This window comes from Bos javanicus, chromosome 7 (assembly GCF_032452875.1).
Source record: "Bos javanicus breed banteng chromosome 7, ARS-OSU_banteng_1.0, whole genome shotgun sequence".
In the NCBI taxonomy this organism is placed as follows: domain Eukaryota; kingdom Metazoa; phylum Chordata; class Mammalia; order Artiodactyla; family Bovidae; genus Bos; species Bos javanicus.
The window spans coordinates 10,210,191-10,232,962 of NC_083874.1; the positions used below are offsets into that span (position 1 = coordinate 10,210,191).

At 39.9% G+C, this 22,772-nt stretch overlaps 3 protein-coding genes across 3 annotated transcripts; all 3 read left to right on the plus strand.

Annotated features, from left to right (window-relative positions):
* Positions 1-649: 649 nt before the first annotated feature.
* Positions 650-8,398, plus strand: LOC133251859 (endogenous retrovirus group K member 9 Gag polyprotein-like). Its single transcript, XM_061424618.1, has 3 exons — positions 650-686; positions 5,972-5,998; positions 6,366-8,398. Exons 1-3 carry the CDS (start codon positions 650-652, stop codon positions 8,396-8,398), a joined length of 2,097 nt encoding a protein of 698 aa, XP_061280602.1.
* Positions 8,399-8,697: 299 nt separating this feature from the next.
* LOC133251860 (endogenous retrovirus group K member 7 Pro protein-like) lies at positions 8,698-9,168 on the plus strand. The gene has a single exon (XM_061424619.1). The coding sequence runs from the start codon at positions 8,698-8,700 to the stop codon at positions 9,166-9,168; it is 471 nt and encodes a 156-aa protein (XP_061280603.1).
* A 2,375-nt stretch (positions 9,169-11,543) lies between these two features.
* LOC133250514 (uncharacterized) lies at positions 11,544-13,977 on the plus strand. Its single transcript, XM_061421834.1, is given in 2 exon segments — positions 11,544-12,474; positions 12,476-13,977. Coding segments are annotated over 2 exon segments (2,139 nt in total). The 5' UTR covers positions 11,544-11,685; the 3' UTR covers positions 13,826-13,977.
* Positions 13,978-22,772: the final 8,795 nt, after the last annotated feature.

The following is a 22,772-nucleotide window of genomic DNA, read 5'->3' on the forward strand; positions in this document are numbered from 1 at the left end:
TTTCCCTGGTTTCCTGGAAAGTAACTTCAATAGGATCACATTCCTTTTTTTTTTAAATATAAATTTATTTATTTTAATCAGATGTTAATTACTTTACAATATTGTATTGGTTTTGCCATACATCAACATGAATCCACCACAGGTATATATGTGTTCCTCATCCCGAAGCCCCATCCCTCCTCCCTCCTGGTACCATCCCTCTGGGTCGTCCCAGTGCACCAGCCCCAAGCAACCAGTATCATTCATTGAGCTTGGACTGGTGATTCGATTCATATATGATATTATACGTGTTTCAATGCCATTCTCCCAAATCATCCCACCCTCTCCCTCTCCCACAGAGTCCAAAAGACTGTTCTATACATCAGTGTCTCTTTTGTTGTCTCACATACAGGGTTATTGTTACCATCTTTCTAAATTCCATATATATGCGTTAGTATACTGATTTGGTGTTTTTCTTTCTGGCTTACTTCACTCCGTATAATAGGCTCCAGTTTCATCCACCTCATTAGAACTGATTCAAATGTATTCTTTTGAATGGCTGAGTAATACTCCAATGTGTATATGTACCACAGCTTTCTTATCCATTCATCTGCTGATAAGATCACATTTTAATACAGTGTTTTGAAGTCACTTGAAAAATAGAATGAGCATGAATGCTATCTCAAATATTGATGCAAGTACCCAAAGTAAGAAGTAGCAGATTTTTACAATTGCCTTCACATTTGCTTATTTTGATTGTTGTATCAATAAGCTCTCAGTGGCTTTCTGTGCTTTGCAAAAGCTTTCAAGTCTAATTAGGTTACATTTGTTTATTTTTGCTTTCATTTCCTTTGCTTTAAGAGACTGATCCAAAAATCATTGCTATTATTTAGCTCAAAGACTGTTCTACCAAATTATCTTCTATGATCTTTATAGTTTCCAGTCACATTTAGTCTTTAATCCATTTCTGGTTTCTTTCTTTTTTTTTTTTTTTTGCATAAGGTGTGAGAAAAATTTTAATTTAATTCTCTATACATAGCTGTCCAGCTGTCCAGTTTTACTAGCACCACTTGTTGAAAGACTATTTTATTATTATTATTATTACGTTCTTTGTCCTGGGTTAATCGCCCATAAGTATGTGGTTTATTTCTTAGCTCTCTATTCTGTTCCATTGATTATTTGTGTCTGTACCATGCCATTTTGATGACTGTGGCTTTGCAGTGTAGTCTGAAGTTTAGGAGAATGATAAGCCCAGCTTTGTTGTCATGGCGGTTGGTGGAGGGGAGGGTTGTTTGCTTGGTTGGTTGATTTTGTTTCACAATTGCTTTGGTTATTCAGGCCCTTCTGTGGTTCCATATGAATATTAGGCATGTATGTGTGTTAGTCCCTCAGTTGTGTCCATCTCTTTGCGACCCCATGTACCATAGCCTGCTAGGGCTCCTCTATCCATGGGATTCCCTAGACGTGAATACTGGAATGGGTAGCCATTCCCTTCTCCAGAGGATCTTCCTGGCCCAAGGGTTGAAGAGCCTGCAATACCAGCCTGCAATCACCATTGAAGGCTGATTCTTTACCATCTGAGCCACCAGGGAAGCCATGAATTTTAGGAATATTAATTCTATTTCTGTGGGAAATGTTGTAAGTCTTTTGAAGTATTAGGAGTGAATATTGGAAGTAGAGAGAGTAGACATCCTTGTCTTGTTCCTAAATTTATAGGAAGTGCTTTCAACTTGTCACTGTAGAATATGACGTTGGTTGTATTTATGTCATAAATGCCATTATTTTGTTGAGATATGTTCCCTCTATACCCACTTTGATCAGGATTGTTATATCATGAATGGATGTTGAACTTTATCACATGTTTTTATTTCTGCAACTACTTTTTAAATTTTTTTTTTAATTTTAATACTGAACTTACAAATGAATCCACCACAGGTATACATGTGTTCCCCATCCTGAACCCTCCTCCCTCCTCCCTCCCCATACCATCCCTCTGGGTCGTCCCAGTGCACCAGCCCCAAGCATCCAGTATCGTGCATTGAACCTGGACTGGCATCTCGTTTCATACATGATATTTTACATGTTTCAATGCCATTCTCCCAAATCTTCCCACCTTCTCCCTCTCCCACAGAGTCCATAAGACTGTTCTATACATCAGTGTCTCTTTTGCTGTCTCGTATACAGGGTTATCGTTACCATCTTTCTAAATTCCATATATATGCTGTGCTATAATTGATTTACATTGCTGGGTCAGTTTCAGGGATACAGAGAAGTGAATCTGTAATACATGTAGGTATATCCACTCTTTTTAGCTTCTGTTCCCATGTAAGCCATTACAGAATATTGACTAGAGTTCCCTGTGCTCTACAGTAGGTCCTTATTAGTTATCTATTTTAATCTCAGTTGTGTGTATATGTCACATGTAGATTATTTTTGATGTGTTTGTGGGCAAGGTGGGCTCCACATCCTCTCACTCTGCCATCTTACTCTCCTCCTTCAAGATTTCATCATTTTTTTTTATAACTGTGTAGCATTATATACATATATACATTTATATACATATATGCCTTCTTCTTTATCCATTCGTTGATGGGCACTTAGGTTGTTTCCATATTTGGCTATTGAAAATAATGTTGTGATGGACTTAGGGTTGCATATATCTTTTCAAATTTGTGTTTTTGTATTTTTAGTATAAATACTCAAATTGGAATAGCTGGATCATAAGGTAATTTTATGCTTAATTTTTTGAGCAGTCTTCCTACTCTTTTACATGATAGCTGCACCAATTTACATTCCTATCAAGATTATGGGTATAAATGGACAATTAATTTACAATATAGAAGTAACCCACTCCAGCATTCTTGCCTGAGAAATCCCACTAACAGAGAATGTGGCAGGCTACAGTTCATGGGGTTGCAAAGAGTCAGAAATGACTTAACAACTAAACAACAATAATACATTTTAATTTATTAAATACCTTTTAATTTGTCTTGATTTTAAAATTAAAAAAAAAAAGAAACTAAAGACCTATATATAGAAAACTATAAAACACTGGTGAAAGAAATCAAAGAGGACACTAATACATGGAGAAATATACTATGTTCATGGGTCAGAAGAATCAATATAGTGAAAATGAGTATACCACCCAAAGCAATCTATAGATTCAATGCAATCCCTATCAAGCTACCAACAGTATTTTTCACAGAGCTAGGACAAATAATTTCACAATTTGTATGGAAATACAAAAAAACTCAAATAGCCAAAGCAATCTTGAGAAAGAAGAATGGAAGGGGAAGAATCAACCTGCCTGACTTCAGGCTCTACTACAAAGCCGCAGTCATCAAGACAGTATGGTACTGGCACAAAGACAGAAATATAGATCAATGGAACAAAATAGAAAGCCCAGAGATAAACCCACACACCTATGGACACCTTATCTTTGACAAAGGAGGCAAGAATATACAATGGACAAAAGACAATCTCTTTAACAAGTGGTGCTGGGAAAACAGGTCAACCACCTGTAAAAGAATGAAACTAGAACACTTTCTAACACCATACATAAATATTCAAAAATATAAATTTTCTTTGAAAATACCAATTCAAACTTTTTCAGATGTATATTATTTGGTGTGATTCATGAGTCCTTGCATAAAAAAAAAAAATAAAATTGATCACATTTCTGGAAGAAATGCATACACTTTCATTCAAAAGTTCAGGTGAAGACACTTTGTTGTGCAGAAATTGTAAAACTATATACTCTGTATCCTAAACACAGAGTATGGGCAGGAAACTTTTTCTATCTGACCAGACCAGTGTCCCTCAGGGAAGTCAGTTATTAGAGGTGGTAGTTACAAAAGGGAATCATGCTCATGAGCAGACATAAAGAGCCATAAATATTTCCTGTGCTGCAGTCCCTCTGCCTGTGCAGTCTTGGACTAGATTGGGGAATGGTTGATGCTTACAGAGTCAAAACTGTAGTTGGGGAACCAATGCTTAACTCCATCCCACTGTGTTATCTGTAGACAGAGTTTCTATCTCCATCATCAACCATCCAAGAGGAGTTGGGGCATCTATGTTGAGACTTTCCTCTCAGAAACTCTATCCATGTGAGTCCAGGAGCCAAGTAAATACTGAAAGATATGGTCAAAGGGAATGGCAGTCAAGGACATTCACCTGAGTTCTTATGAGAGCCAATGTAGATTAAACCAGAGCCATGAACACTGAGTTTGTTTGTTGTCTTGACTGATAAATTAATGTATTATTTCATGATGCTGAGCTTGACAATGCAAGGGTCAATGTTGACCATTAAATAATGGACAGAGAAGCCCAGTTAGAAGAGGGAGTGAGATGTGCAAAGTGCTTTCAGTCAAAGTAGAACCTAAGTCCAAGTACGTTTATCGTTAACTGAAGTCGAGTTATAAGGGTATTAGCTGTGGAGGGATGTACATGATGTAGCATGTTTGTCTATAAGAAGCATATTTAACTATGATGAATAAGATTCAGACCTAGAATGCTGGTAAACATTTCCCCTGCAACAGCCCTTGATGAGGCATACATTTCAGTGTCTCCACCCTCTTAATATTCAAATAAAAATATATCAAAATTATATGCCAAAGAGCTTACCCTGCAATTACTTCATTACATATAATATTAAATATATGTGTAGAATCATTCAGTTCAGTTCAGTTGCTCAGTCATTGCGGGGAGCCGGTGAGGCATTCCACTCATGACAAAGGTCATGAGGAAGGAGGCTCGGCATACGCAAAGGCGGGATCGAGCCTCAGGAGTCCACCCGGATATTCTCGAGCATTTTCCCCCAAAAAACCAGAGTCTGCCTACTTTATTGCTTTGTGCTCTCACCTCTGACTTTACTGGGGGCTGTCCCCTACCACCATCTCTCTCTCTCTCTGTCAAAGAGTTAACTTACAGCTCCAATTAATAAAGTTCCTGGGCAATTAGGAGTGTTTAGATCCAAACCCCTCAGATGGCTCTCTAACTCGCCTGACAAGTTAACCCGGACTCCTGCAGCTATGCATACGATTGTTTACAGTCTCCTAGCCTCCAGAGGCACGGGAAGCTTAAGATATTCAAATAGCTTAGAGCCTCTCAGAGAGTTAAAAACTGTCAGAATAAACTAGTAAAGGATTTCATTGATGAGTCAATGCTTGTTGCCAAGTTTTCACATCCCCTGAATTGTATCCTTGAATGTGTATTAATTAATAGTTGGTATATAGTAAAAAATAAGTAGTGGCCTTGGTGTTAGTAACTTTAGACCCTTAAGGTAATAAATTCTTTCCTTTGTTGTAAACCCATTACACATCCGCCCTATAGGAATGCAATTTTATCTTTGGAAGATGGTGCCAAACCTTAAAATAATTACTCTTAGGGAAAATAAGTCTTTGTTGATAAGTCCTTGTCAAGAGTCATAAAATGTTAGTAGGCCTTCTGGCCAGAAGATGATGTAAATCACCTAAATCATTTGTATACGATAAATTTGCAGGAAAGAAACCTTGGTTTTTGATAAGAATCAAAGACTGCTGACTTTGCATCCCCTATTATCCTCTATGTGTAACTTAGGGTATAAAAGCCCCTGTTAAAAATAAAGCTACGGGCCTTGCTCACCAATGCTTGGTCTCCCCATGTCATTCTTTCTTTTAACTTCCAGCTGAGTCTCCATCTGGAGCGCGGAACCCACCACGCTTACTAATTATGCCTGGGCTTCTAAGACCCACTCGAGAAGGTGTCTAGGGTAAGGCACCTTCCGCTACTCGAGAGGGCACCTGCGGCCTACGTAAGTGGTGCAAACTTCTTGTCTTGAAGTTTTATTGGTCTCCCGCATAAACCAAGCTACTCAGCTTCTTTTCTCCACTGAATTTTCCTACTGAGCTATCCTCATTCTATTGTTCTCTATATCTCTAATTAGCATATAAATAGTCGCCGACGCCGTCTCCCCTTCGAATACCCTGGATCAGCCGGGGCTGGTCCTCGGCAGGTGGCGCCCGATACAGGCGTTTCGAAGGTAAGTCCCCAACCCCATTCCCCCAGTGTTGAGTTTTCGGGACGGATAGGACCCCACTTAGGGTGCTGCAGACCCCCCTGCAGAATAGACAGGGAGAGAGGAGTGGGAAGTGTTGAAAGTGTTGAAGAGTTAGAGAGAAAAAACGATTTCTAAAAAGGCTGACAAAAAAGGCCTAATATTTTGATAGCTAAAAGCAAAATCTTTTACTATACTTAATTTTCTGACATGGGTAATACTGAATCAAATGAAAGACAGCTCTTTATAGGAGTAATTTTACAGTTATTAGGTAAAAGAGGAATTAAAGTTTAAAAATCTGCCATTCAATCATTTTTTTCCTTTGTACAAGAGCACTGTCCCTGGTTTCCAGACGAAGGCTCTGTTAACTTAGATGTCTGGGAAAAAGTAGGAAAACAGCTAAAAACTTACCATGCAGAACATGGCTCAGAAAAGGTGCCTAATGACGCCTTTTCCTTATGGAATATTATTAGAAATGTCTTAGACCCTGCCCCAGATTCAGAAAAAGTACATCTTAAAAGGGATAGTGAAGAAAATGCTGTAGTTAAACCTACCCCTGAATCTAAAAAAGTAACCTTTAAAGAGGAAAATGAAGTCGAAATTGTAGTTAAACCTGAAGAAAATGAGAAAAACGAAGACCCGCCTAACTATCAGCAACTAAGAAAAATGTTAGCAGCCATGACTACTCAGGAACAACTTAAAGATAGGGATGAGAAAGAAGATCAGCCTTCCCCAAAAGGAAAAGAGAATTTAGATGAGATAACAGCTAAATATTCCGATGAAGATCGGCATCTCTTAAACAAAGATGCCCCAAAAGGCCTAAGAGAAACTTCCCCTGTCAGACCATCAGCTCCAAAGAGCTTAAGGGAAACGTCTCCCATCAGGCTATATGCCCCCAGGGATTCCCAAGAGAGCTTCCCAGTTAATCCATATGTAACTTCTGCATACCAAACAGTTCAAAGAGCTCCGGAGTACAGAGCAGAGAATATAAAACCTATGCCATTGCCACCTCCTCCCATACCACCTCCCATACCACCTCCCCCCATACCACCTCCCATACCAAGCCGTACAGGTCCTATTAAACCCACATTATTGCTGCCACCTCCCTATCGAAGTGGGAAAATTCCAAAATCGATCCCACGGAGACAGACCTCTTCTGCCCCTGGCGAGAAATTTGATCCCCAGCTTCAGGCTTGTTTCCCTTTAATTTTTGACAATGATGAAAGAGAACAAAAGGCTATCGACTGGGAGCCTGTTTCTTTTCAATTGGTAAAAGAACTTAAAAATGCATGTATTTCATATGGGCCTAAAGCCCCATATACAATGCAGCTAGTAGAAAATTTAGCAGGTCAGTGCTTAACACCTCGAGAATGGAAATCAATTGCTAGGGCCTGCCTGTCCGGAGGACATTTTATACTTTGGAAATCTGAATATGATGATCTCGCTCGTATATATGCTTTTTCTAACCAAAATGGAGACTTTACACATATCACTGAACCTATATTACTTGGTCAGGCCGACTACCCTTCGTATGACGAACAGATGAAATTAGATAGGACTACTATACAACAGGTGGCTGATTGTGCCTTTACTGCCTGGCGCTCATTGCCCGATGGTAAAGCATCAGGTGCCGCTCTATCTGATATTAAACAAAAGTCAGAAGAGCCATTTGAAGACTTTGTCTCACGACTCTCAGAAGCTGTCCAGAGAATAATTTCTGATTCTGAGGCAGCTAAACTGTTAACAAAACACTTGGCCTTCGAAAATGCTAATTCTACCTGCCAGGCTATATTGCGCCCTCTTAGAAGAACTGGATCTTTAATTGATTATATGAAACAGTGTGCAGATGTAGGACCGTCAGTGCTACAAGGTGTTGCGATAGCTGCAGCAATAACAGGGAATTCTTATCAGCAGGCAGTCCAGTCCTTTTTTACTAACAAGAATAAGCCATCACAAAGTGATCTCAATAACCAAAGCAAGAATGCATTCCCTAAAACTTGTTTTTCCTGTGGCCAGGAGGGACACACTTCTCATTACTGCCCTCAAAGAACACCCGGTTCTTATCTACCTAATCCGGCCCAACCAGCTGTGTCTGCTCCGCAAAACCCTGCCCCTCCGCCCATGAATGCTAGGTCTCTTTGCCCTCGCTGCCAGAAAGGATATCACTGGGCAAGGGACTGCAGGTCAAGACTCCACAGAAATGGAGCCCTTTTAGGCCCTGACCAGCAGTCGGGAAACGGGTTGAGGGGCCAGCCCCAGGCCCCGACAACGATTGGGGCAGCCTCACTGAACCAATTCATTCCCTTCGTCCCGTCGCAGAGCTCATCAGAGCAACCCCAGGCAGCGCAGGACTGGATCTCAGTTCCACCACCTCAACAATATTAACACCAGATAGCCCCACTATAAAAATCCCTACAGGAGTTAAAGGTCCATTACCGACAGGCCTGGTAGGAATTATACTAGGCAGAAGTTCCTTAGCTATACAAGGTCTTACAATTATTCCTGGAGTAATTGACTCAGATTATACAGGAGAAATTCAGATAATGATTTCACCCCCAACTAAAACTTTCCAAATACATCAAGGACAGAGAATAGCCCAACTTTTACTTTTGCCTTATCATAATGCAATTGGGCAAACAGCCACCCAAAATGAAAGACAGGACAAAGGATTTGGGTCTAGTGACATGGCTTTTTGGGTAACAGAAATTACTAAAAAGCGTCCTATGAAATCTATTCTTGTCAGTGGCAAGTCTATTGAAGGGTTATTAGACACAGGAGCAGATGTTTCCTGTATTTCTGGGAAAGACTGGCCCAATTCCTGGCCCACACATACTACTGCAAATAACTTAGTGGGCATCGGGAGAGCTCCTACAGTAGCTCAAAGTGCAAAAATTTTAGACTGGCAATTTGAGGATACCCGTGGAACATTCCAACCGTATATGATTCCTTTGCTGCCCTTCTCACTGTGGGGGAGAGATGTGCTGTCTCAAATGGGCATGTTACTTTTTAGCCCTGATGATAAAGTAACTTTGCAAATGCTACAAATGGGCTATGACCCTTCAAAAGGGTTAGGTAAACAGCAGACAGGAATAACTGAGCCAATTTGCCCTGCTCCTCTAAAGTTCCGTGCTGGATTAGGGTATCCAAATTTTTGATGGAGGCCATTGTTTTTGCTGCCGACCCCATTACCTGGAAATCTCAGGACCTGGTGTGGGTAGAACAATGGCCTCTGACTAAAGAAAAACTACTGGCAGCCAAAGCGTTAATTTCTGAACAACTAGCACTGGGACATATTGAGCCCTCCAATAGCCCCTGGAATACTCCTATTTTTGTTATTAAGAAAAAATCTGGCAAGTGGCGACTTTTACAAGATTTAAGAGCTATTAATGCCACTATGGAAGATATGGGAGCCTTACAACCTGGGCTTCCTTCCCCAGTAGCCGTCCCAGAAGGATATAATATTATTGTAATTGATTTACAAGACTGTTTTTTCACCATCCCCTTAAATGCTGAGGATAAAAAGCGATTTGCCTTTAGTTTACCAGCAGAAAATTTTAAACAGCCTTATTTAAGGTTTCAATGGAAAGTGTTGCCCCAGGGAATGAAAAATAGCCCTACTTTATGTCAAAAATTTGTTAATGCAGCTATAGAAGATATTAGGGCTAAATATGAACAACTGTATATGATTCACTATATGGATGATATTTTAATAGCTCACCCTGATAGAGCTTATTTACAAACTGTTCTCCAGGATTTGACTTGGGCTTTAACAGACAGAGGCTTAAAAATTGCCCCAGAGAAAATTCAAGTCAATCCGCCCATAACTTACTTAGGACGGGTTATCAATTCAGAAACTGTGACTCATGCCCCATTAAAATTGAGAAAAGATCACCTTGTTACTTTAAATGATTATCAAAAACTTTTAGGCGACATTAATTGGATCAGGCCTTATTTAAAATTAACTACTGCTGAATTAAAACCTCTTTTTAACATTTTACGTGGGGATCCTGATCCAACTTCTAAGAGACAATTAACTGCTGAGGCTCAGGAGGCCTTAGAAAAAGTGGAAGCAGCTTTATCTGATAGCTATGTAAAAAGAGTTAATTTACAAACAAATTGGCAATTCCTCTGCCTGGCTACTCCAACAGCACCTATGGGAGTTTTATGGCAAAACGGCCCCCTAGAATGGGTCCACCTCCCCGCCCAGGCTAAAAAAGTAGTGGCCTCTTATCCAGGACTGATAGCTACACTGATATTGAAAGGGAGAAAACGTAGCATTGAATTGTTTGGTAAAGAACCAGCAGAAATTGTAATTCCATATAATAAAGAACAACTTGACGCTCTTCTAATGTTTGATGAGGATTGGCAGATTGCTATCGGAAATTATTTTGGCCAAATTCTGCATCATTTACCTTCACATGTTTTGCTAAATTTTATGTCTAAACACCCAGTTATTTTCCCTGTTAGGTGTAAATACTCTCCCATCTCAGATGCTCAAATGGTTTTTACTGACGGGTCAGCTAACGGCAGAGCTTCTATAGTTACAAAAGATCAGTGTAAAGTTTTACATACGCAGGAGACTTCGGCCCAGAGAGCTGAACTCACAGCTGTTATAGAGGCTTTTGTTATGTTTGCAGAGGAGGAATTTAACCTTTATTCTGATTCTCAGTATGTGGTCAGGCTGTTTCCACACATTGAGACTGCGATCCTGCCTGAGAACAAAACTGCAATATTTCACTTGTTAACTAAACTGCAGCAGCAAATTTGGAAACGAAGCCGAGCATATTTTATTGGTCACATTCGGGCTCATTCTGGATTGCCTGGACCTTTAAGTGCCTTAAATGACCTGGCAGATTCACTAACTAAGGTCACAGTGGCTTCTGCTTTTGAAGAAGCCCGAGCTTCTCATTCACTCCACCATCAAAATGCTACTGCGCTAAGATATCAATTTCAGATTCCTCGAGACTCTGCTCGGGAGATTGTTCGTTCCTGTTCTCATTGTCCCACTACTATAAATAGTTTACCTATGGGAGTTAACCCTCGCGGTCTTAAACCTAATGCACTCTGGCAGATGGATGTAACTCACATCTCTTCATTTGCAAAACTGTCTTTTGTTCATGTAACAGTAGACACCTTTTCTCATGTTATTGTTGCAACTGCTCGCACAGGGGAAGCAGTTAAAGACGTAATACAACATCTCTTTACTTGTTTTTCATATATGGGTCTGCCAAAAGCCTTGAAAACTGATAATGCTCCTGCTTACACATCTAAGTCTTTTCAGGAATTTTGTCTAAAGTTTCAAATTAAACATAATACAGGCATCCCTTATAATCCACAAGGACAAGCCATTGTGGAAAGAGCACATCAAACGTTAAAAACCCAAATTCAAAAACTAAAAGAAGGGGAGTTTAAATATAGTTCTCCCCATCACCTCTTGCAACATGCTCTTTTTGTAATAAATATTTTAAATACTGATTCAGCTGGAATGACTGCAACGCTTCGCCATTGGTGCCCGGAGCAATTGAATGCAAAACCATTAGTTAAATGGAAGGACCTCCTTTCCGGACAATGGAAAGGTCCTGACCCATTGTTAACCAGCAGTCGAGGATATGCTTGTATTTTTCCACAGGACGCAGATTCTCCAATTTGGGTTCCGGATAGATTGATTCGCCATGTCTCAGCCTCTCGGATACCGAGTTCCACGGCCGCCACGACCCCGAAAGAGGAAAGGGCCTCCTCTGCCTTCACTCCCCCCGCCAGCACAGGAAACACCACTGACATCGGAGCAACTGACATCGGGGATCCCGGATGAGCAGGGAATGGATCCGCCCACCAAACAGATGTCTCAACTTCACATACAGGATATCGCTCCCCCCGATCCTTTGCCTCACAAAAGGAGGTCAGGCCGCCTGACTCAGGCGACCCGGAATGCCTCCATACCTACTTGGGGACAAATAAAAACACTCTGCCATCAGGCACGGGGAATAACCTCTTTGCAGGGCTCTCCAACCTCCCCTGAGAAGATGTTTATTGCTATGCTTGCCTTATTATCTTGCCAGGTAAGCGCCTCCTCCCCCACTCCTGAAAAGTATTGGGCTTACTTTCCAGATCCTCCAACCCTTCAAGTAGTTACCTGGAACAGTGACCCCCTACGGGTCCACACAAACCAGCCTCAGTTACTGGGAGGGTCATATACTTCCTATACCACAGACGAATATCCTATTAATTTCAATTTTACCTTCAGGGGATTAGCAGACGACCTTCCTGTTTGTTTCAACTTCCCCAGTGATATAGAAAGCTTTATTATTCCCCCTAAAGAAGGATGTGTCGGAGCCTCTAAAAAGGCAGTTCTGACTCATTCTCCAGCCTCAGGTATTGAACACAGAGGGCGTCTAGCGCTTGGGGTTTTACAGGCTCGTATGCCCGGGGCCCTTGATCCCCACGAACTTATAATCCATAGACCCCCCTCCTGGATATCCAAGTTGTTATAATACCGAGCCTTCAGATGCCATATGGAACACTATAGATGATCGTACAGGGTATCCGATTTGGAAATCTTGTACTTATCGTTTAAGAGCTGATTATAGAATACCGGGAGGAGGAAATTACATGATTCAAGATTGGAGTAACTCAGACCTAGATAGGAGCCCATTGCCCCTTGATGACTTTCCCAGCAGATTTTATAATTGGAAGAAAGATTTGGTTTCTTGGCCTTTAAGCATTACTAGATGGCATAATAATCGATTTGTTTCGCCTATATTGTCCTATACAACTAAGAACAGAACCTCTTGGCAGCCAGAAATTTGGAGGGCCCTTGCTGCCACTGCTCCCATTTCCTTATTCCGTCCAAATAGCAATTCTACTTATTCTGTTTTAGCTTGTGTACCCTCGCCTTATGTTTTTCTCTTTACTAATGACTCCAAAAGATTAAATGTACACATGAATTATTCAGGTGGACCTAATATCGTAACTTGTGAACAATGTATGCTTTCATCTTGTTTGACCCCCCAATATAATGTTTGTTCTTTTGTTGTGTTGAAACGCCCACCCTATCTCATGATACCTGTGTCTGTGCATTCTTATTGGTATGATAATTACGGTTTGGCTGTATTGCAACAACTGCAGGATTTAATGCGAACACGACGGTTTGTGGGCTTACTTATCTTGGGAATAGCAGCTTTGATAAGTGCAATTACTTCTGTTACTGTGGCAGCAATATCATTGACTCAACAAGTACATACTGCTCAATATGTTGATTCTATGTCCAAAAATGTTTCTTTAGCATTGGCAACACAGGAAGCTATAGACAGAAAATTAGAGATGAGGGTAGACGCCCTAGAGGAAGCAGTAATACATATTGGGACTGAATTGCAGGCTTTAAAGGTGAAAATGGCATTGTCCTGTCATGCTGACTACCGGTGGATATGTGTAACACTCCTGAAAGTAAATGAGACAGATTTTGAATGGGAAAAGATTAAAAACCATATTTCAGGTATCTGGAACAGCTCTGATATTGGCTTAGACTTAGGGAAACTTCACAATCAAATAGCAACCCTGGAACACTCCCGATTAGATTTTACTGCCGCTGGAACAGCAAATGATTTCTTCCATGCTTTCTCTAACTACATTTCAGGAAAAAATATTCTGTCTACCTTCCTCGGCTATGCTACATTGGCTGTTTTAATTTTACTTCTAATAATAATTCTTCCTTGTATTTTCAGGATTCTTCGGCAGAGCATTCAGAGGCTCGCGACTGAGCTACATCTGGCTGTTTTAAGAAATAAAAAAGGGGGAGATGCGGGGAGCCGGTGAGGCATTCCACTCATGACAAAGGTCATGAGGAAGGAGGCTCGGCATACGCAAAGGCGGGATCGAGCCTCAGGAGTCCACCCGGATATTCTCGAGCATTTTCCCCCAAAAAACCAGAGTCTGCCTACTTTATTGCTTTGTGCTCTCACCTCTGACTTTACTGGGTGCTGTCCCCTACCACCATCTCTCTCTCTCTCTGTCAAAGAGTTAACTTACGGCTCCAATTAATAAAGTTCCTGGGCAATTAGGAGTGTTTAAATCCAAACCCCTCAGATGGCTCTCTAACTCGCCTGACAAGTTAACCCGGACTCCTGCAGCTATGCATACGATTGTTTACAGTCTCCTAGCCTCCAGAGGCACGGGAAGCTTAAGATATTCAAATAGCTTAGAGCCTCTCAGAGAGTTAAAAACTGTCAGAATAAACTAGTAAAGGATTTCATTGATGAGTCAATGCTTGTTGCCAAGTTTTCACATCCCCTGAATTGTATCCTTGAATGTGTATTAATTAATAGTTGGTATATAGTAAAAAATAAGTAGTGGCCTTGGTGTTAGTAACTTTAGACCCTTAAGGTAATAAATTCTTTCCTTTGTTGTAAACCCATTACACATCCGCCCTATAGGAATGCAATTTTATCTTTGGAAGATGGTGCCAAACCTTAAAATAATTACTCTTAGGGAAAATAAGTCTTTGTTGATAAGTCCTTGTCAAGAGTCATAAAATGTTAGTAGGCCTTCTGGCCAGAAGATGATGTAAATCACCTAAACCATTTGTATACGATAAATTTGCAGGAAAGAAACCTTGGTTTTTGATAAGAATCAAAGACTGCTGACTTTGCATCCCCTATTATCCTCTATGTGTAACTTAGGGTATAAAAGCCCCTGTTAAAAATAAAGCTACGGGCCTTGCTCACCAATGCTTGGTCTCCCCATGTCATTCTTTCTTTTAACTTCCAGCTGAGTCTCCATCTGGAGCGCGGAACCCACCACGCTTACTAATTATGCCTGGGCTTCTAAGACCCACTCGAGAAGGTGTCTAGGGTAAGGCACCTTCCGCTATTCGAGAGGGCGCCTGCGGCCTACGTAAGTGGTGCAAACTTCTTGTCTTGAAGTTTTATTGGTCTCCCGCATAAACCAAGCTACTCAGCTTCTTTTCTCCACTGAATTTTCCTACTGAGCTATCCTCATTCTATTGTTTTCTATATCTCTAATTAGCATATAAATAGTCGCCGACGCCGTCTCCCCTTCGAATACCCTGGATCAGCCGGGGCTGGTCCTCGGCAAGTCATGTCTGACTTTTTGCAACCACATGGACTGCAGCATGCCAGGCTTCCCTGTCCATCACAAACTCCTGGAGCTTGCTCAGACTCACGTCCATCAAGCAGTGATGCCATCCAACCATCTTATCTTCTGTCATTCCCTTCTCCTGCCTTCAATCTTTCCCAGCATAGGGTTCTTTTCCAGTGAGTCAGCTCTTTGCAGATGGCCAAAGTAGTGGAGCTTCAGCTTCAGCATCAGTCTTTCCAATGAATATTCACAACTGATTTCCTTTAGGATCAACTGTTTGATCTGATAGAATCATTAACTCATTAATGCCACCTTTAAAAACTGAGCAGTCAAGTTCTTTGCTTTTGTATAGGAAATTCTGCATGTTTTTGCTCCTGTTTTGTTTTTTAATTGTTATGTGCTTTCAAACTAGGAATTGGATTTTTATGATCAAGATTGCTGTTTGCCCTTAGGTATGTCATAATGTATGCAATTATTTGTGCGAAATTTCTGAGAATTTAACATTTTGTGTGGTAAAATCTGTGTCAGTTCTCTTATGTTCTCTCCAATGTTTTTTTAACTGAAGGAATTGAGCCATCACTCAAATATTCTTCACTTGCAAATCCTTGCCTTAAACAAAAATGAAAAGGAATGTTCTTCATACGTGGTGCAAATACATCACACTTTTGCATATTTCGAACTACTTCCACATCTCTTATTCCTCATGGTCCTTTCATTCTAAATCTATTCTAAAAGTTGTGTCATATTCAGCCTCCATTTGCAAACTTCTCTTCTTTACATTTGAATAAATGTCACCCTTATCTTCCACAGGCATATTGGAATCCATATGTTTCTAAGTAAGAGGAAATTTTAACTCAGACAGTGCTTCCATTTCATATTATAACAACTTGCTGTCATATTATCTCTTTCAATGTCTTTTTTTGTAAAAAAAAAAAAAATGAATTAATGACATAAGTTATAACCATCATAACCTTTTCTTTAGAATTTGGTTTTGGATTTTCCATCAATTGTCTCGCATATGGCTTTATTAATATTGAATTTCACAAATTGAAGAAGGTAAAAAACATGGATGAAGAACCCCTCGTGACCTGAATTTTCAACAGCAGGAGGGAGAACACCTCGTTCCTCAACATCCTCTGACACCATCTTTCCTCAGTATCCCTCCTGCTCATGTCCCTCACCAGACTGGCTTCCTTTTCTAGTCTAGAACATCTTAAACAAGCACCTTCCTCAGGACCTTCAAATTAGCTGCTGCCTTGCCAAGATGCACTGCCCCAGGTATATTCATGGCCCTAGTTATCTTATCCTTAAGGTCTCTGTTCAAATATCACCTTGTTCACAGCCCTTACCTAAATATACATGAAAAATCATACTCCCTTTTGACTTTCTACATCAGACCTCTTTATTTTCTTCATACTACTGGCCACCATCTGACACGCTATATAATTTTTGTTGGCTTATATTATATCACCAAAATGGGATCTTAGGAGTTTTTGTTTTCAGAACCCTGCATTCCCTGCAATGACAATATTGAGACTTTGTCACTATTCAATTTATATGTTTAAGATGCATGAAAAATTTTTTCATTAAAACTTCAATACATGACATCTTGGTGAAAACACTGATAGTTACACAAGTTTGCTAAGTAGAGATGACTCAAGTGGTTCCCCAAAGTGCACAAAATCTATGAGCAAAATTTTGAAGTTAATGTCTTTATGGCAAAATATAAAAGACAGCAATTCAACCATGTGAGTATTGCCCATTTGTGTGATAATTAGTCATGTTACCTTGCCCCTTTCCTGGTAGTCACCTTCAGCAAATGGAACCAAAAAACCTAACGAGGGTTCCCGAATTTCAGCTTCTGGCATTTTCCGAGGAACCAGAACTGCAGCCTCTCATATTTGGGCTTTTCCTCTCCATGTACTTGATCACTGTGTTTGGAAACCTGTTCATCAGCTTGGCCATCAGCTCAGACTCCCAACTCCACACCCCCGTGTACTTCTTCCTCTCCAACCTGTCTTTTGTAGACATCTGCTTCACCTCCACCACCATCTGAAAGATGCTGTGGAATATCGAGACACAGAACAAAGTTATAACATTTGAAGGCTGCATCACCCAGGTATATTTTTTCACACTTTTTGTAGCACTAGACATTTTACTGCTGACTGTGATGGCCTATGATCGCTTCATGGCCACCTATCACCCCCTACACTATACACTCATCATACACCCCAGCTCTGTGAACTGCTGGTGCTGGTGTCCTGGATCATCAGTGTCCCACATTCCTTGTTAGAAAGCTTAATGGTGTTGCATCTGGCTTTCTGCACAGTCTTATAAATCCACCACTTTTTCGGTGAACTCAATCAGATAATTCAACTTGCCTGTTCTGACACCTTTCTCAATAATATGGTGATGTATTCTGCAGCTCTACTGTTGGCTGGTGGTCCCCTCACTGGTATCTTTTACTCTTATTCTAAGCTAGTTTCTTCCATACAAGGAGTGTACTCAGCTCAGGGGAAGTATAAAGCATTTTCCACCTATGTATCTCACCTCTCAGTTGTCTCCTTATTTTATTGTATGGGTTGAGGTGTGTGCCTTAGCTCTGCTGTTACCCACAGCTCACCCTCAAATGCAGCAGCCTCGGTGATGTACACTGTGCTCACACCCATGCTGAACCCCTTCATCTACAGCCTGAGAAATAAAGACTTAAAGAGGGGTCGGAAAATACTCTTTGAAAGGTGACTGTAAAATGCCCTATTTTTCTAGGGCCCATGATAGCAGAGCGCAAACCTGAGGTCAATGTTGTCAGTCTTGGATCAAATTGTGAAAGTAGAGCATTGCCTTTCTATTTTCTTTGGCATTTCTATTTTGATTCTGACTTTATGCAATTTGTGTATTTTGTGATATTTCTGATATCCTTGATTTTTCCCTTTTTCATTTTCCTACTCTCACAATTACATTTCCAATCTTGGAGGTGAAATATTTGAAAATACACACATTTATTTCAGGAGCCTACATGGATCACTTAATAGTTATTTCCTGTAAAATAAAATAGGCCATACTGAGTATTTTTCATTTTGTTTGACAAAAAGAAATAGTCATGAGATGTACCATTTCCATAAGTTGGGAAAATACTTCCTGGCAAGAAAATCTGAGACCAATTTCTCACTTTTGTGAAAATCTTTCTTTACATATCACTACCTTAATGCTATTTTTGGTAATTCAAACTTAACATACTACTTGTTGTCACTAGTCAAGAGTATTTCACTCACTAGGCTGTTGGTCTTCTGTACACTCTTGTGTCCACTTGGTCTACCACAGTCATTAGCAATTAGTCATTAACAATAAAATACATCTCCAAGTGGAATCTATTCTGAAGTCACCTATAAAGAAATAAATAGATATAGTATGGCTTTAGAGTGGAGTTTCCAGGTGATGCTAGTTATAAAGAACCCACCTGCCAATGCAGGAGATGAGATGCAGGTTTGATTCCTGGGTCTGGAAGATCCCCTGGAAAAGTAAATGGCAACACACTCCAATATTATCACCTGGATAATCCCATGGACAGAGGAGCCTGGTGGGTTAGGTCCATAGGGTCACAAGGAGTAGGACATGATAGAGGAACTAAGCACACAAGGCCCTAGAGTAGGGTTAAACCTAAGTATGGTGAGACAAAACATTAAATCTATGAGAAAGATGTATTTTTCAGGTAGTTCATATATCATAATCTGTGGACTGTCAGTTTTCATTTATAAGGTATATTCATTGAGCTGAAGGACTGTAGGCATGTTTTGGTTTTTATTAAATTATTTTCTTGTGTCTGTATGAAATCTCCACTGCTTCCAAAAAATATGATTCCTTCCATTCCTCAAAATGAAATATCTTCCACTCCTCAGAATTTTCTCAAAACCACTAAAAGGTAGAGAATGAGCAATGTTAATATCAACCATTATATATCATCCTCATAAATAAAGGATGAGTCCCTGGAAAGCTTGGAATCCTGTTGTGCAAACACATATATTCTTCCACCCTCTCCACATGACCTCAAGGGATACCAATGAAGTCACTGTTTCATTTTTTTATTTTGTATTTTATATAAAAAGATGAATAGCAGGGTAGTCATTACAGTTATATTCATGTATCAAAACAAATGCTTCAAACAAGCAGAATGAGACTATTACAAGTACCTTCAATTCAATTCAATTTTATTATTCTATCAGTTAGTTGTTGTGAAACTGAGCAGGACCTTGTGGGGGTCTTCCTAGAGACCTAACTGAGTGTGTGTGTGTGTGTGTGTGTGTGTGTGTGTGTGTATACACACACATTGATTTTCTTTGAAAAATAGCATTTCAGACTTTTCAGAAGTATATAATTTGGTGCGATACATGGGTCCTTGTAAAAAAAATAGAACTGATCATACATCTGGACTGAATGCTTATATTTTTCATTCAAAAGCTCAGGTGAAGACAATTTGGAGTGGAGAAAATGTAAAACCACATGCAAGATTCTAAAATATAAACACAGCCTTGCTTACTAAAAAGTGGCCACGGTATAGTACTTGCACCATGAACACCATCCAGGAACCTCTTGACTCACCAGGCAAGACCAGGTAAGACCTGCTGATCAAAAACTACATATGAACTAGTGTCTGGGTGACTGTATGTGCAGTGATGAGGGGAAAGTCCTGATCTAGAATAGGTTTACTCATTTTCTCACTGTTGACCTTTTGTAGCAGGATCATTCTTTGTGCTGGGTGTTGTCCTGGGCATTGTAGATGTTTAGCAGCATCCATTCAACATGACCAAATATCACACCTGGCAAAGGCATCTCTGAGAACCGCTGGGCCAAAGTTTGAAAACCAGAAACAACCTGAGAGAATTCAAAAAAAAAAAAAAAAAAAGTCTCTTGCCTTATTCAGATTATAATGTGCAGATCGCTAATTTCCATGAGCCCATTTCTGCAATGAGAATGGAGTTTGGAATAGTATCAGCTCATATAATGGAGTTTTCTAAAAATTAAGTTATGCAGTCCCTATATGGTCCTAAAATCCATACACTTCTTATAACAAATGTTTTCTAATGAGGGACTAACTGGCAGCTCTCAATTGGTGCTCTAAGTATGAAGCTCCTAACTGCTTTGGCAAAACTCTCATAACAAATGTTTTCTAATGAGGGACTAACTGGCAGCTCTCAATTGGTGCTCTAAGTATGAAGCTCCTAACTGCTTTGGCAAAACTCTCATAAATCCAAGCACTACACTGTCCAAGGCTTTATGTTAAAGGATCTAAGTTATCCCACTTTTGAAGATGGGAATGCTAATTTTCTCTAGAATCAAAAGGCTGTGGCTCACCAGGAGTGAAGTCAGTGCCTTGATTAGGGATCTAACCAAGAAGAATCCTCAAGCTTGGACTCTGGAGAAAACCTGAACTCAGGGATGGGGTGAGGTGTTGGGATCTTAAGGTTTATCCCTCTGGAAGACAGGTGGAATTATTAAAGAAGTAATAAACACTGAATACTGAATTCATCTGGCTTGTAACATTGAATCCCAGACACAGAGTATGAACAGGAAACGTTTCCTATCTGTCCAGACCATTTTCCCACAGGGAAATCAATTATTAGAGGTAGTAGTTACAAAAGAGAAACATGCTAACTAGCAGACATAAGGAGCCACAAATATTTCTTGTGCTGCAGTCCTTCAGCCTGTGCAACCTTGGACTAGATTGGGGCATGGTTGGTGCTTGCAGAGTCAAAACTCTATTTGGGGGACCAATGCCTGACTCCACAATCTAGTCTGTAGACAGAGCCTCTGTCTCCATCACCAGCCATCCAAAAGGAGTTGGGACACATATGTTGAGACCTTGCTGTCAGAAACTCCACCCAGGTAAGTCCAAGGGTCCAGTAAATACTACAGGAGACAGTCAGAGGGAATGTCAGCCAAGAACATTGACCCGAATTTGCCTGAGTGACAATGTAGACTAAACCCAGAGCCATGATTATTGCAGTTGATTGTGTCTTGACTGATTAATGGATTATTTCATGATTCTGAAAATAGAAGTGAATACTGAACTCAACAATACAAGGGTCAACGTTGACCATTAAATGAAGTACATGGAAGCCCAATTATAAGAGGGAAGGAGAGGTATAAAGTTCTTTCAGTAAATGTACTTGTGTTCATAAGTACAAGGACCTTTGTAATTAACTGAAGTAGAGACAGAGGGTGCTAGCTATGGGGGAATGTACAGTGATGTAGGACATTTTTCTAAGAAGAAGCATATTTTGCTATAATGAGTAAAATCCAGATCAAGGAATGCTAGCAAACATTTTCCTGCAACAGCAGTTCAGGAGACTTACATTTCACAGTATCGCCTGCCTCTTAATATTAAAATTAAAAAGCTTTTATTATGTGGAAATGAGTATGCCAACAAGCTTATTCTGTAATTATTTCATTATCAATAAGATTAAATATATGTGTAGATTCATTAGTCCATTACATCCTCATTTAAAACTGACTGTTAAAGTTGTTTGCTTTCAATAAGGAATTCGTCATGTTTTTGCTCCTGAATTTTATTGTATTCTTTTAAACTAGGAACTGGCTTATATCATCAAGATTGCATTCACCCTTAAATATGTCATATATGTATACAATTACTTGTGCAGAATATGTGAGCTTTTAAAATTTTATGTGGTAAAATCACTGCCAGGTGTCTTACACACTCTTTATTGTTCTTTTTTTTTTTTTTTTAACTGAAGGCATTTTGTGGTCAGTTAAATATACTTCACTGGCAATCCTTGTCTTAAACAAAAATGAAAAGGAATGTTCTTCATGCAAATAAATCACATTTTTGCATATTTCCAATTACTTTCTACATCCCTTATTCCTTAAGATGAATTAAAAAGAATGAAATAATGGCATTTGCAGCAACATGAATGGACCTGTTGCTGAGAAAAGGAAAGATATAAGCCTATGAATGCAGAGTTCCAAAGAATAGCAGGAAGAGATATAAGCCTTCCTCAGCGATCAATGCAAAGAAATAGAGAAAAACAACAGAATGGGAAAGACTAGAGATCTCTTCAACAAAATTAGAGATACCAAGGGAACATTTCATGCAAAGATGGGAACAATAAAGGATAGAAATGGTATGGACCTAATGGAAGCAGAAGATATTAAGAAGACGTGGCAGGAATATGCAGAGGAACTATACAAAAATGAACTTCATTACCAAGATAATGACAATGCTGTGATCACTGACCTAGAGCCAGACATCCTGGAATGTGAAGTCAAGTGGGCCTTAGAAAGCATCACTACGAACGAACCTAGTGGAGGTGATGGAATTCCAGTTGAGCTATTTCAAATCCTGAAAGATGATGCTGTGAAAGTGCTGCACTCAATACGCCAGCAAAGTTGGAAAACTCAGCAGTGGCCACAGGACTGGAAAAGGTCAGTTTTCATTCCAGTCCCAAAGAAAGGCAATGCCAAAGAATGCTCAAACTACCACACAATTGCACTCAGGTCACATGTTAGTAAAGTAATGCTCAAAATTCTCCAAGCCAGGCTTCAGCAGTACATGAACCGTGAACTTCCAGATGTTAAAGCTGGTTTTAGAAAAGGCAGAGGAACCAGAGATCAAATTGCCAACATCTGCTGGATAATGAAATAAGCAAGAGAT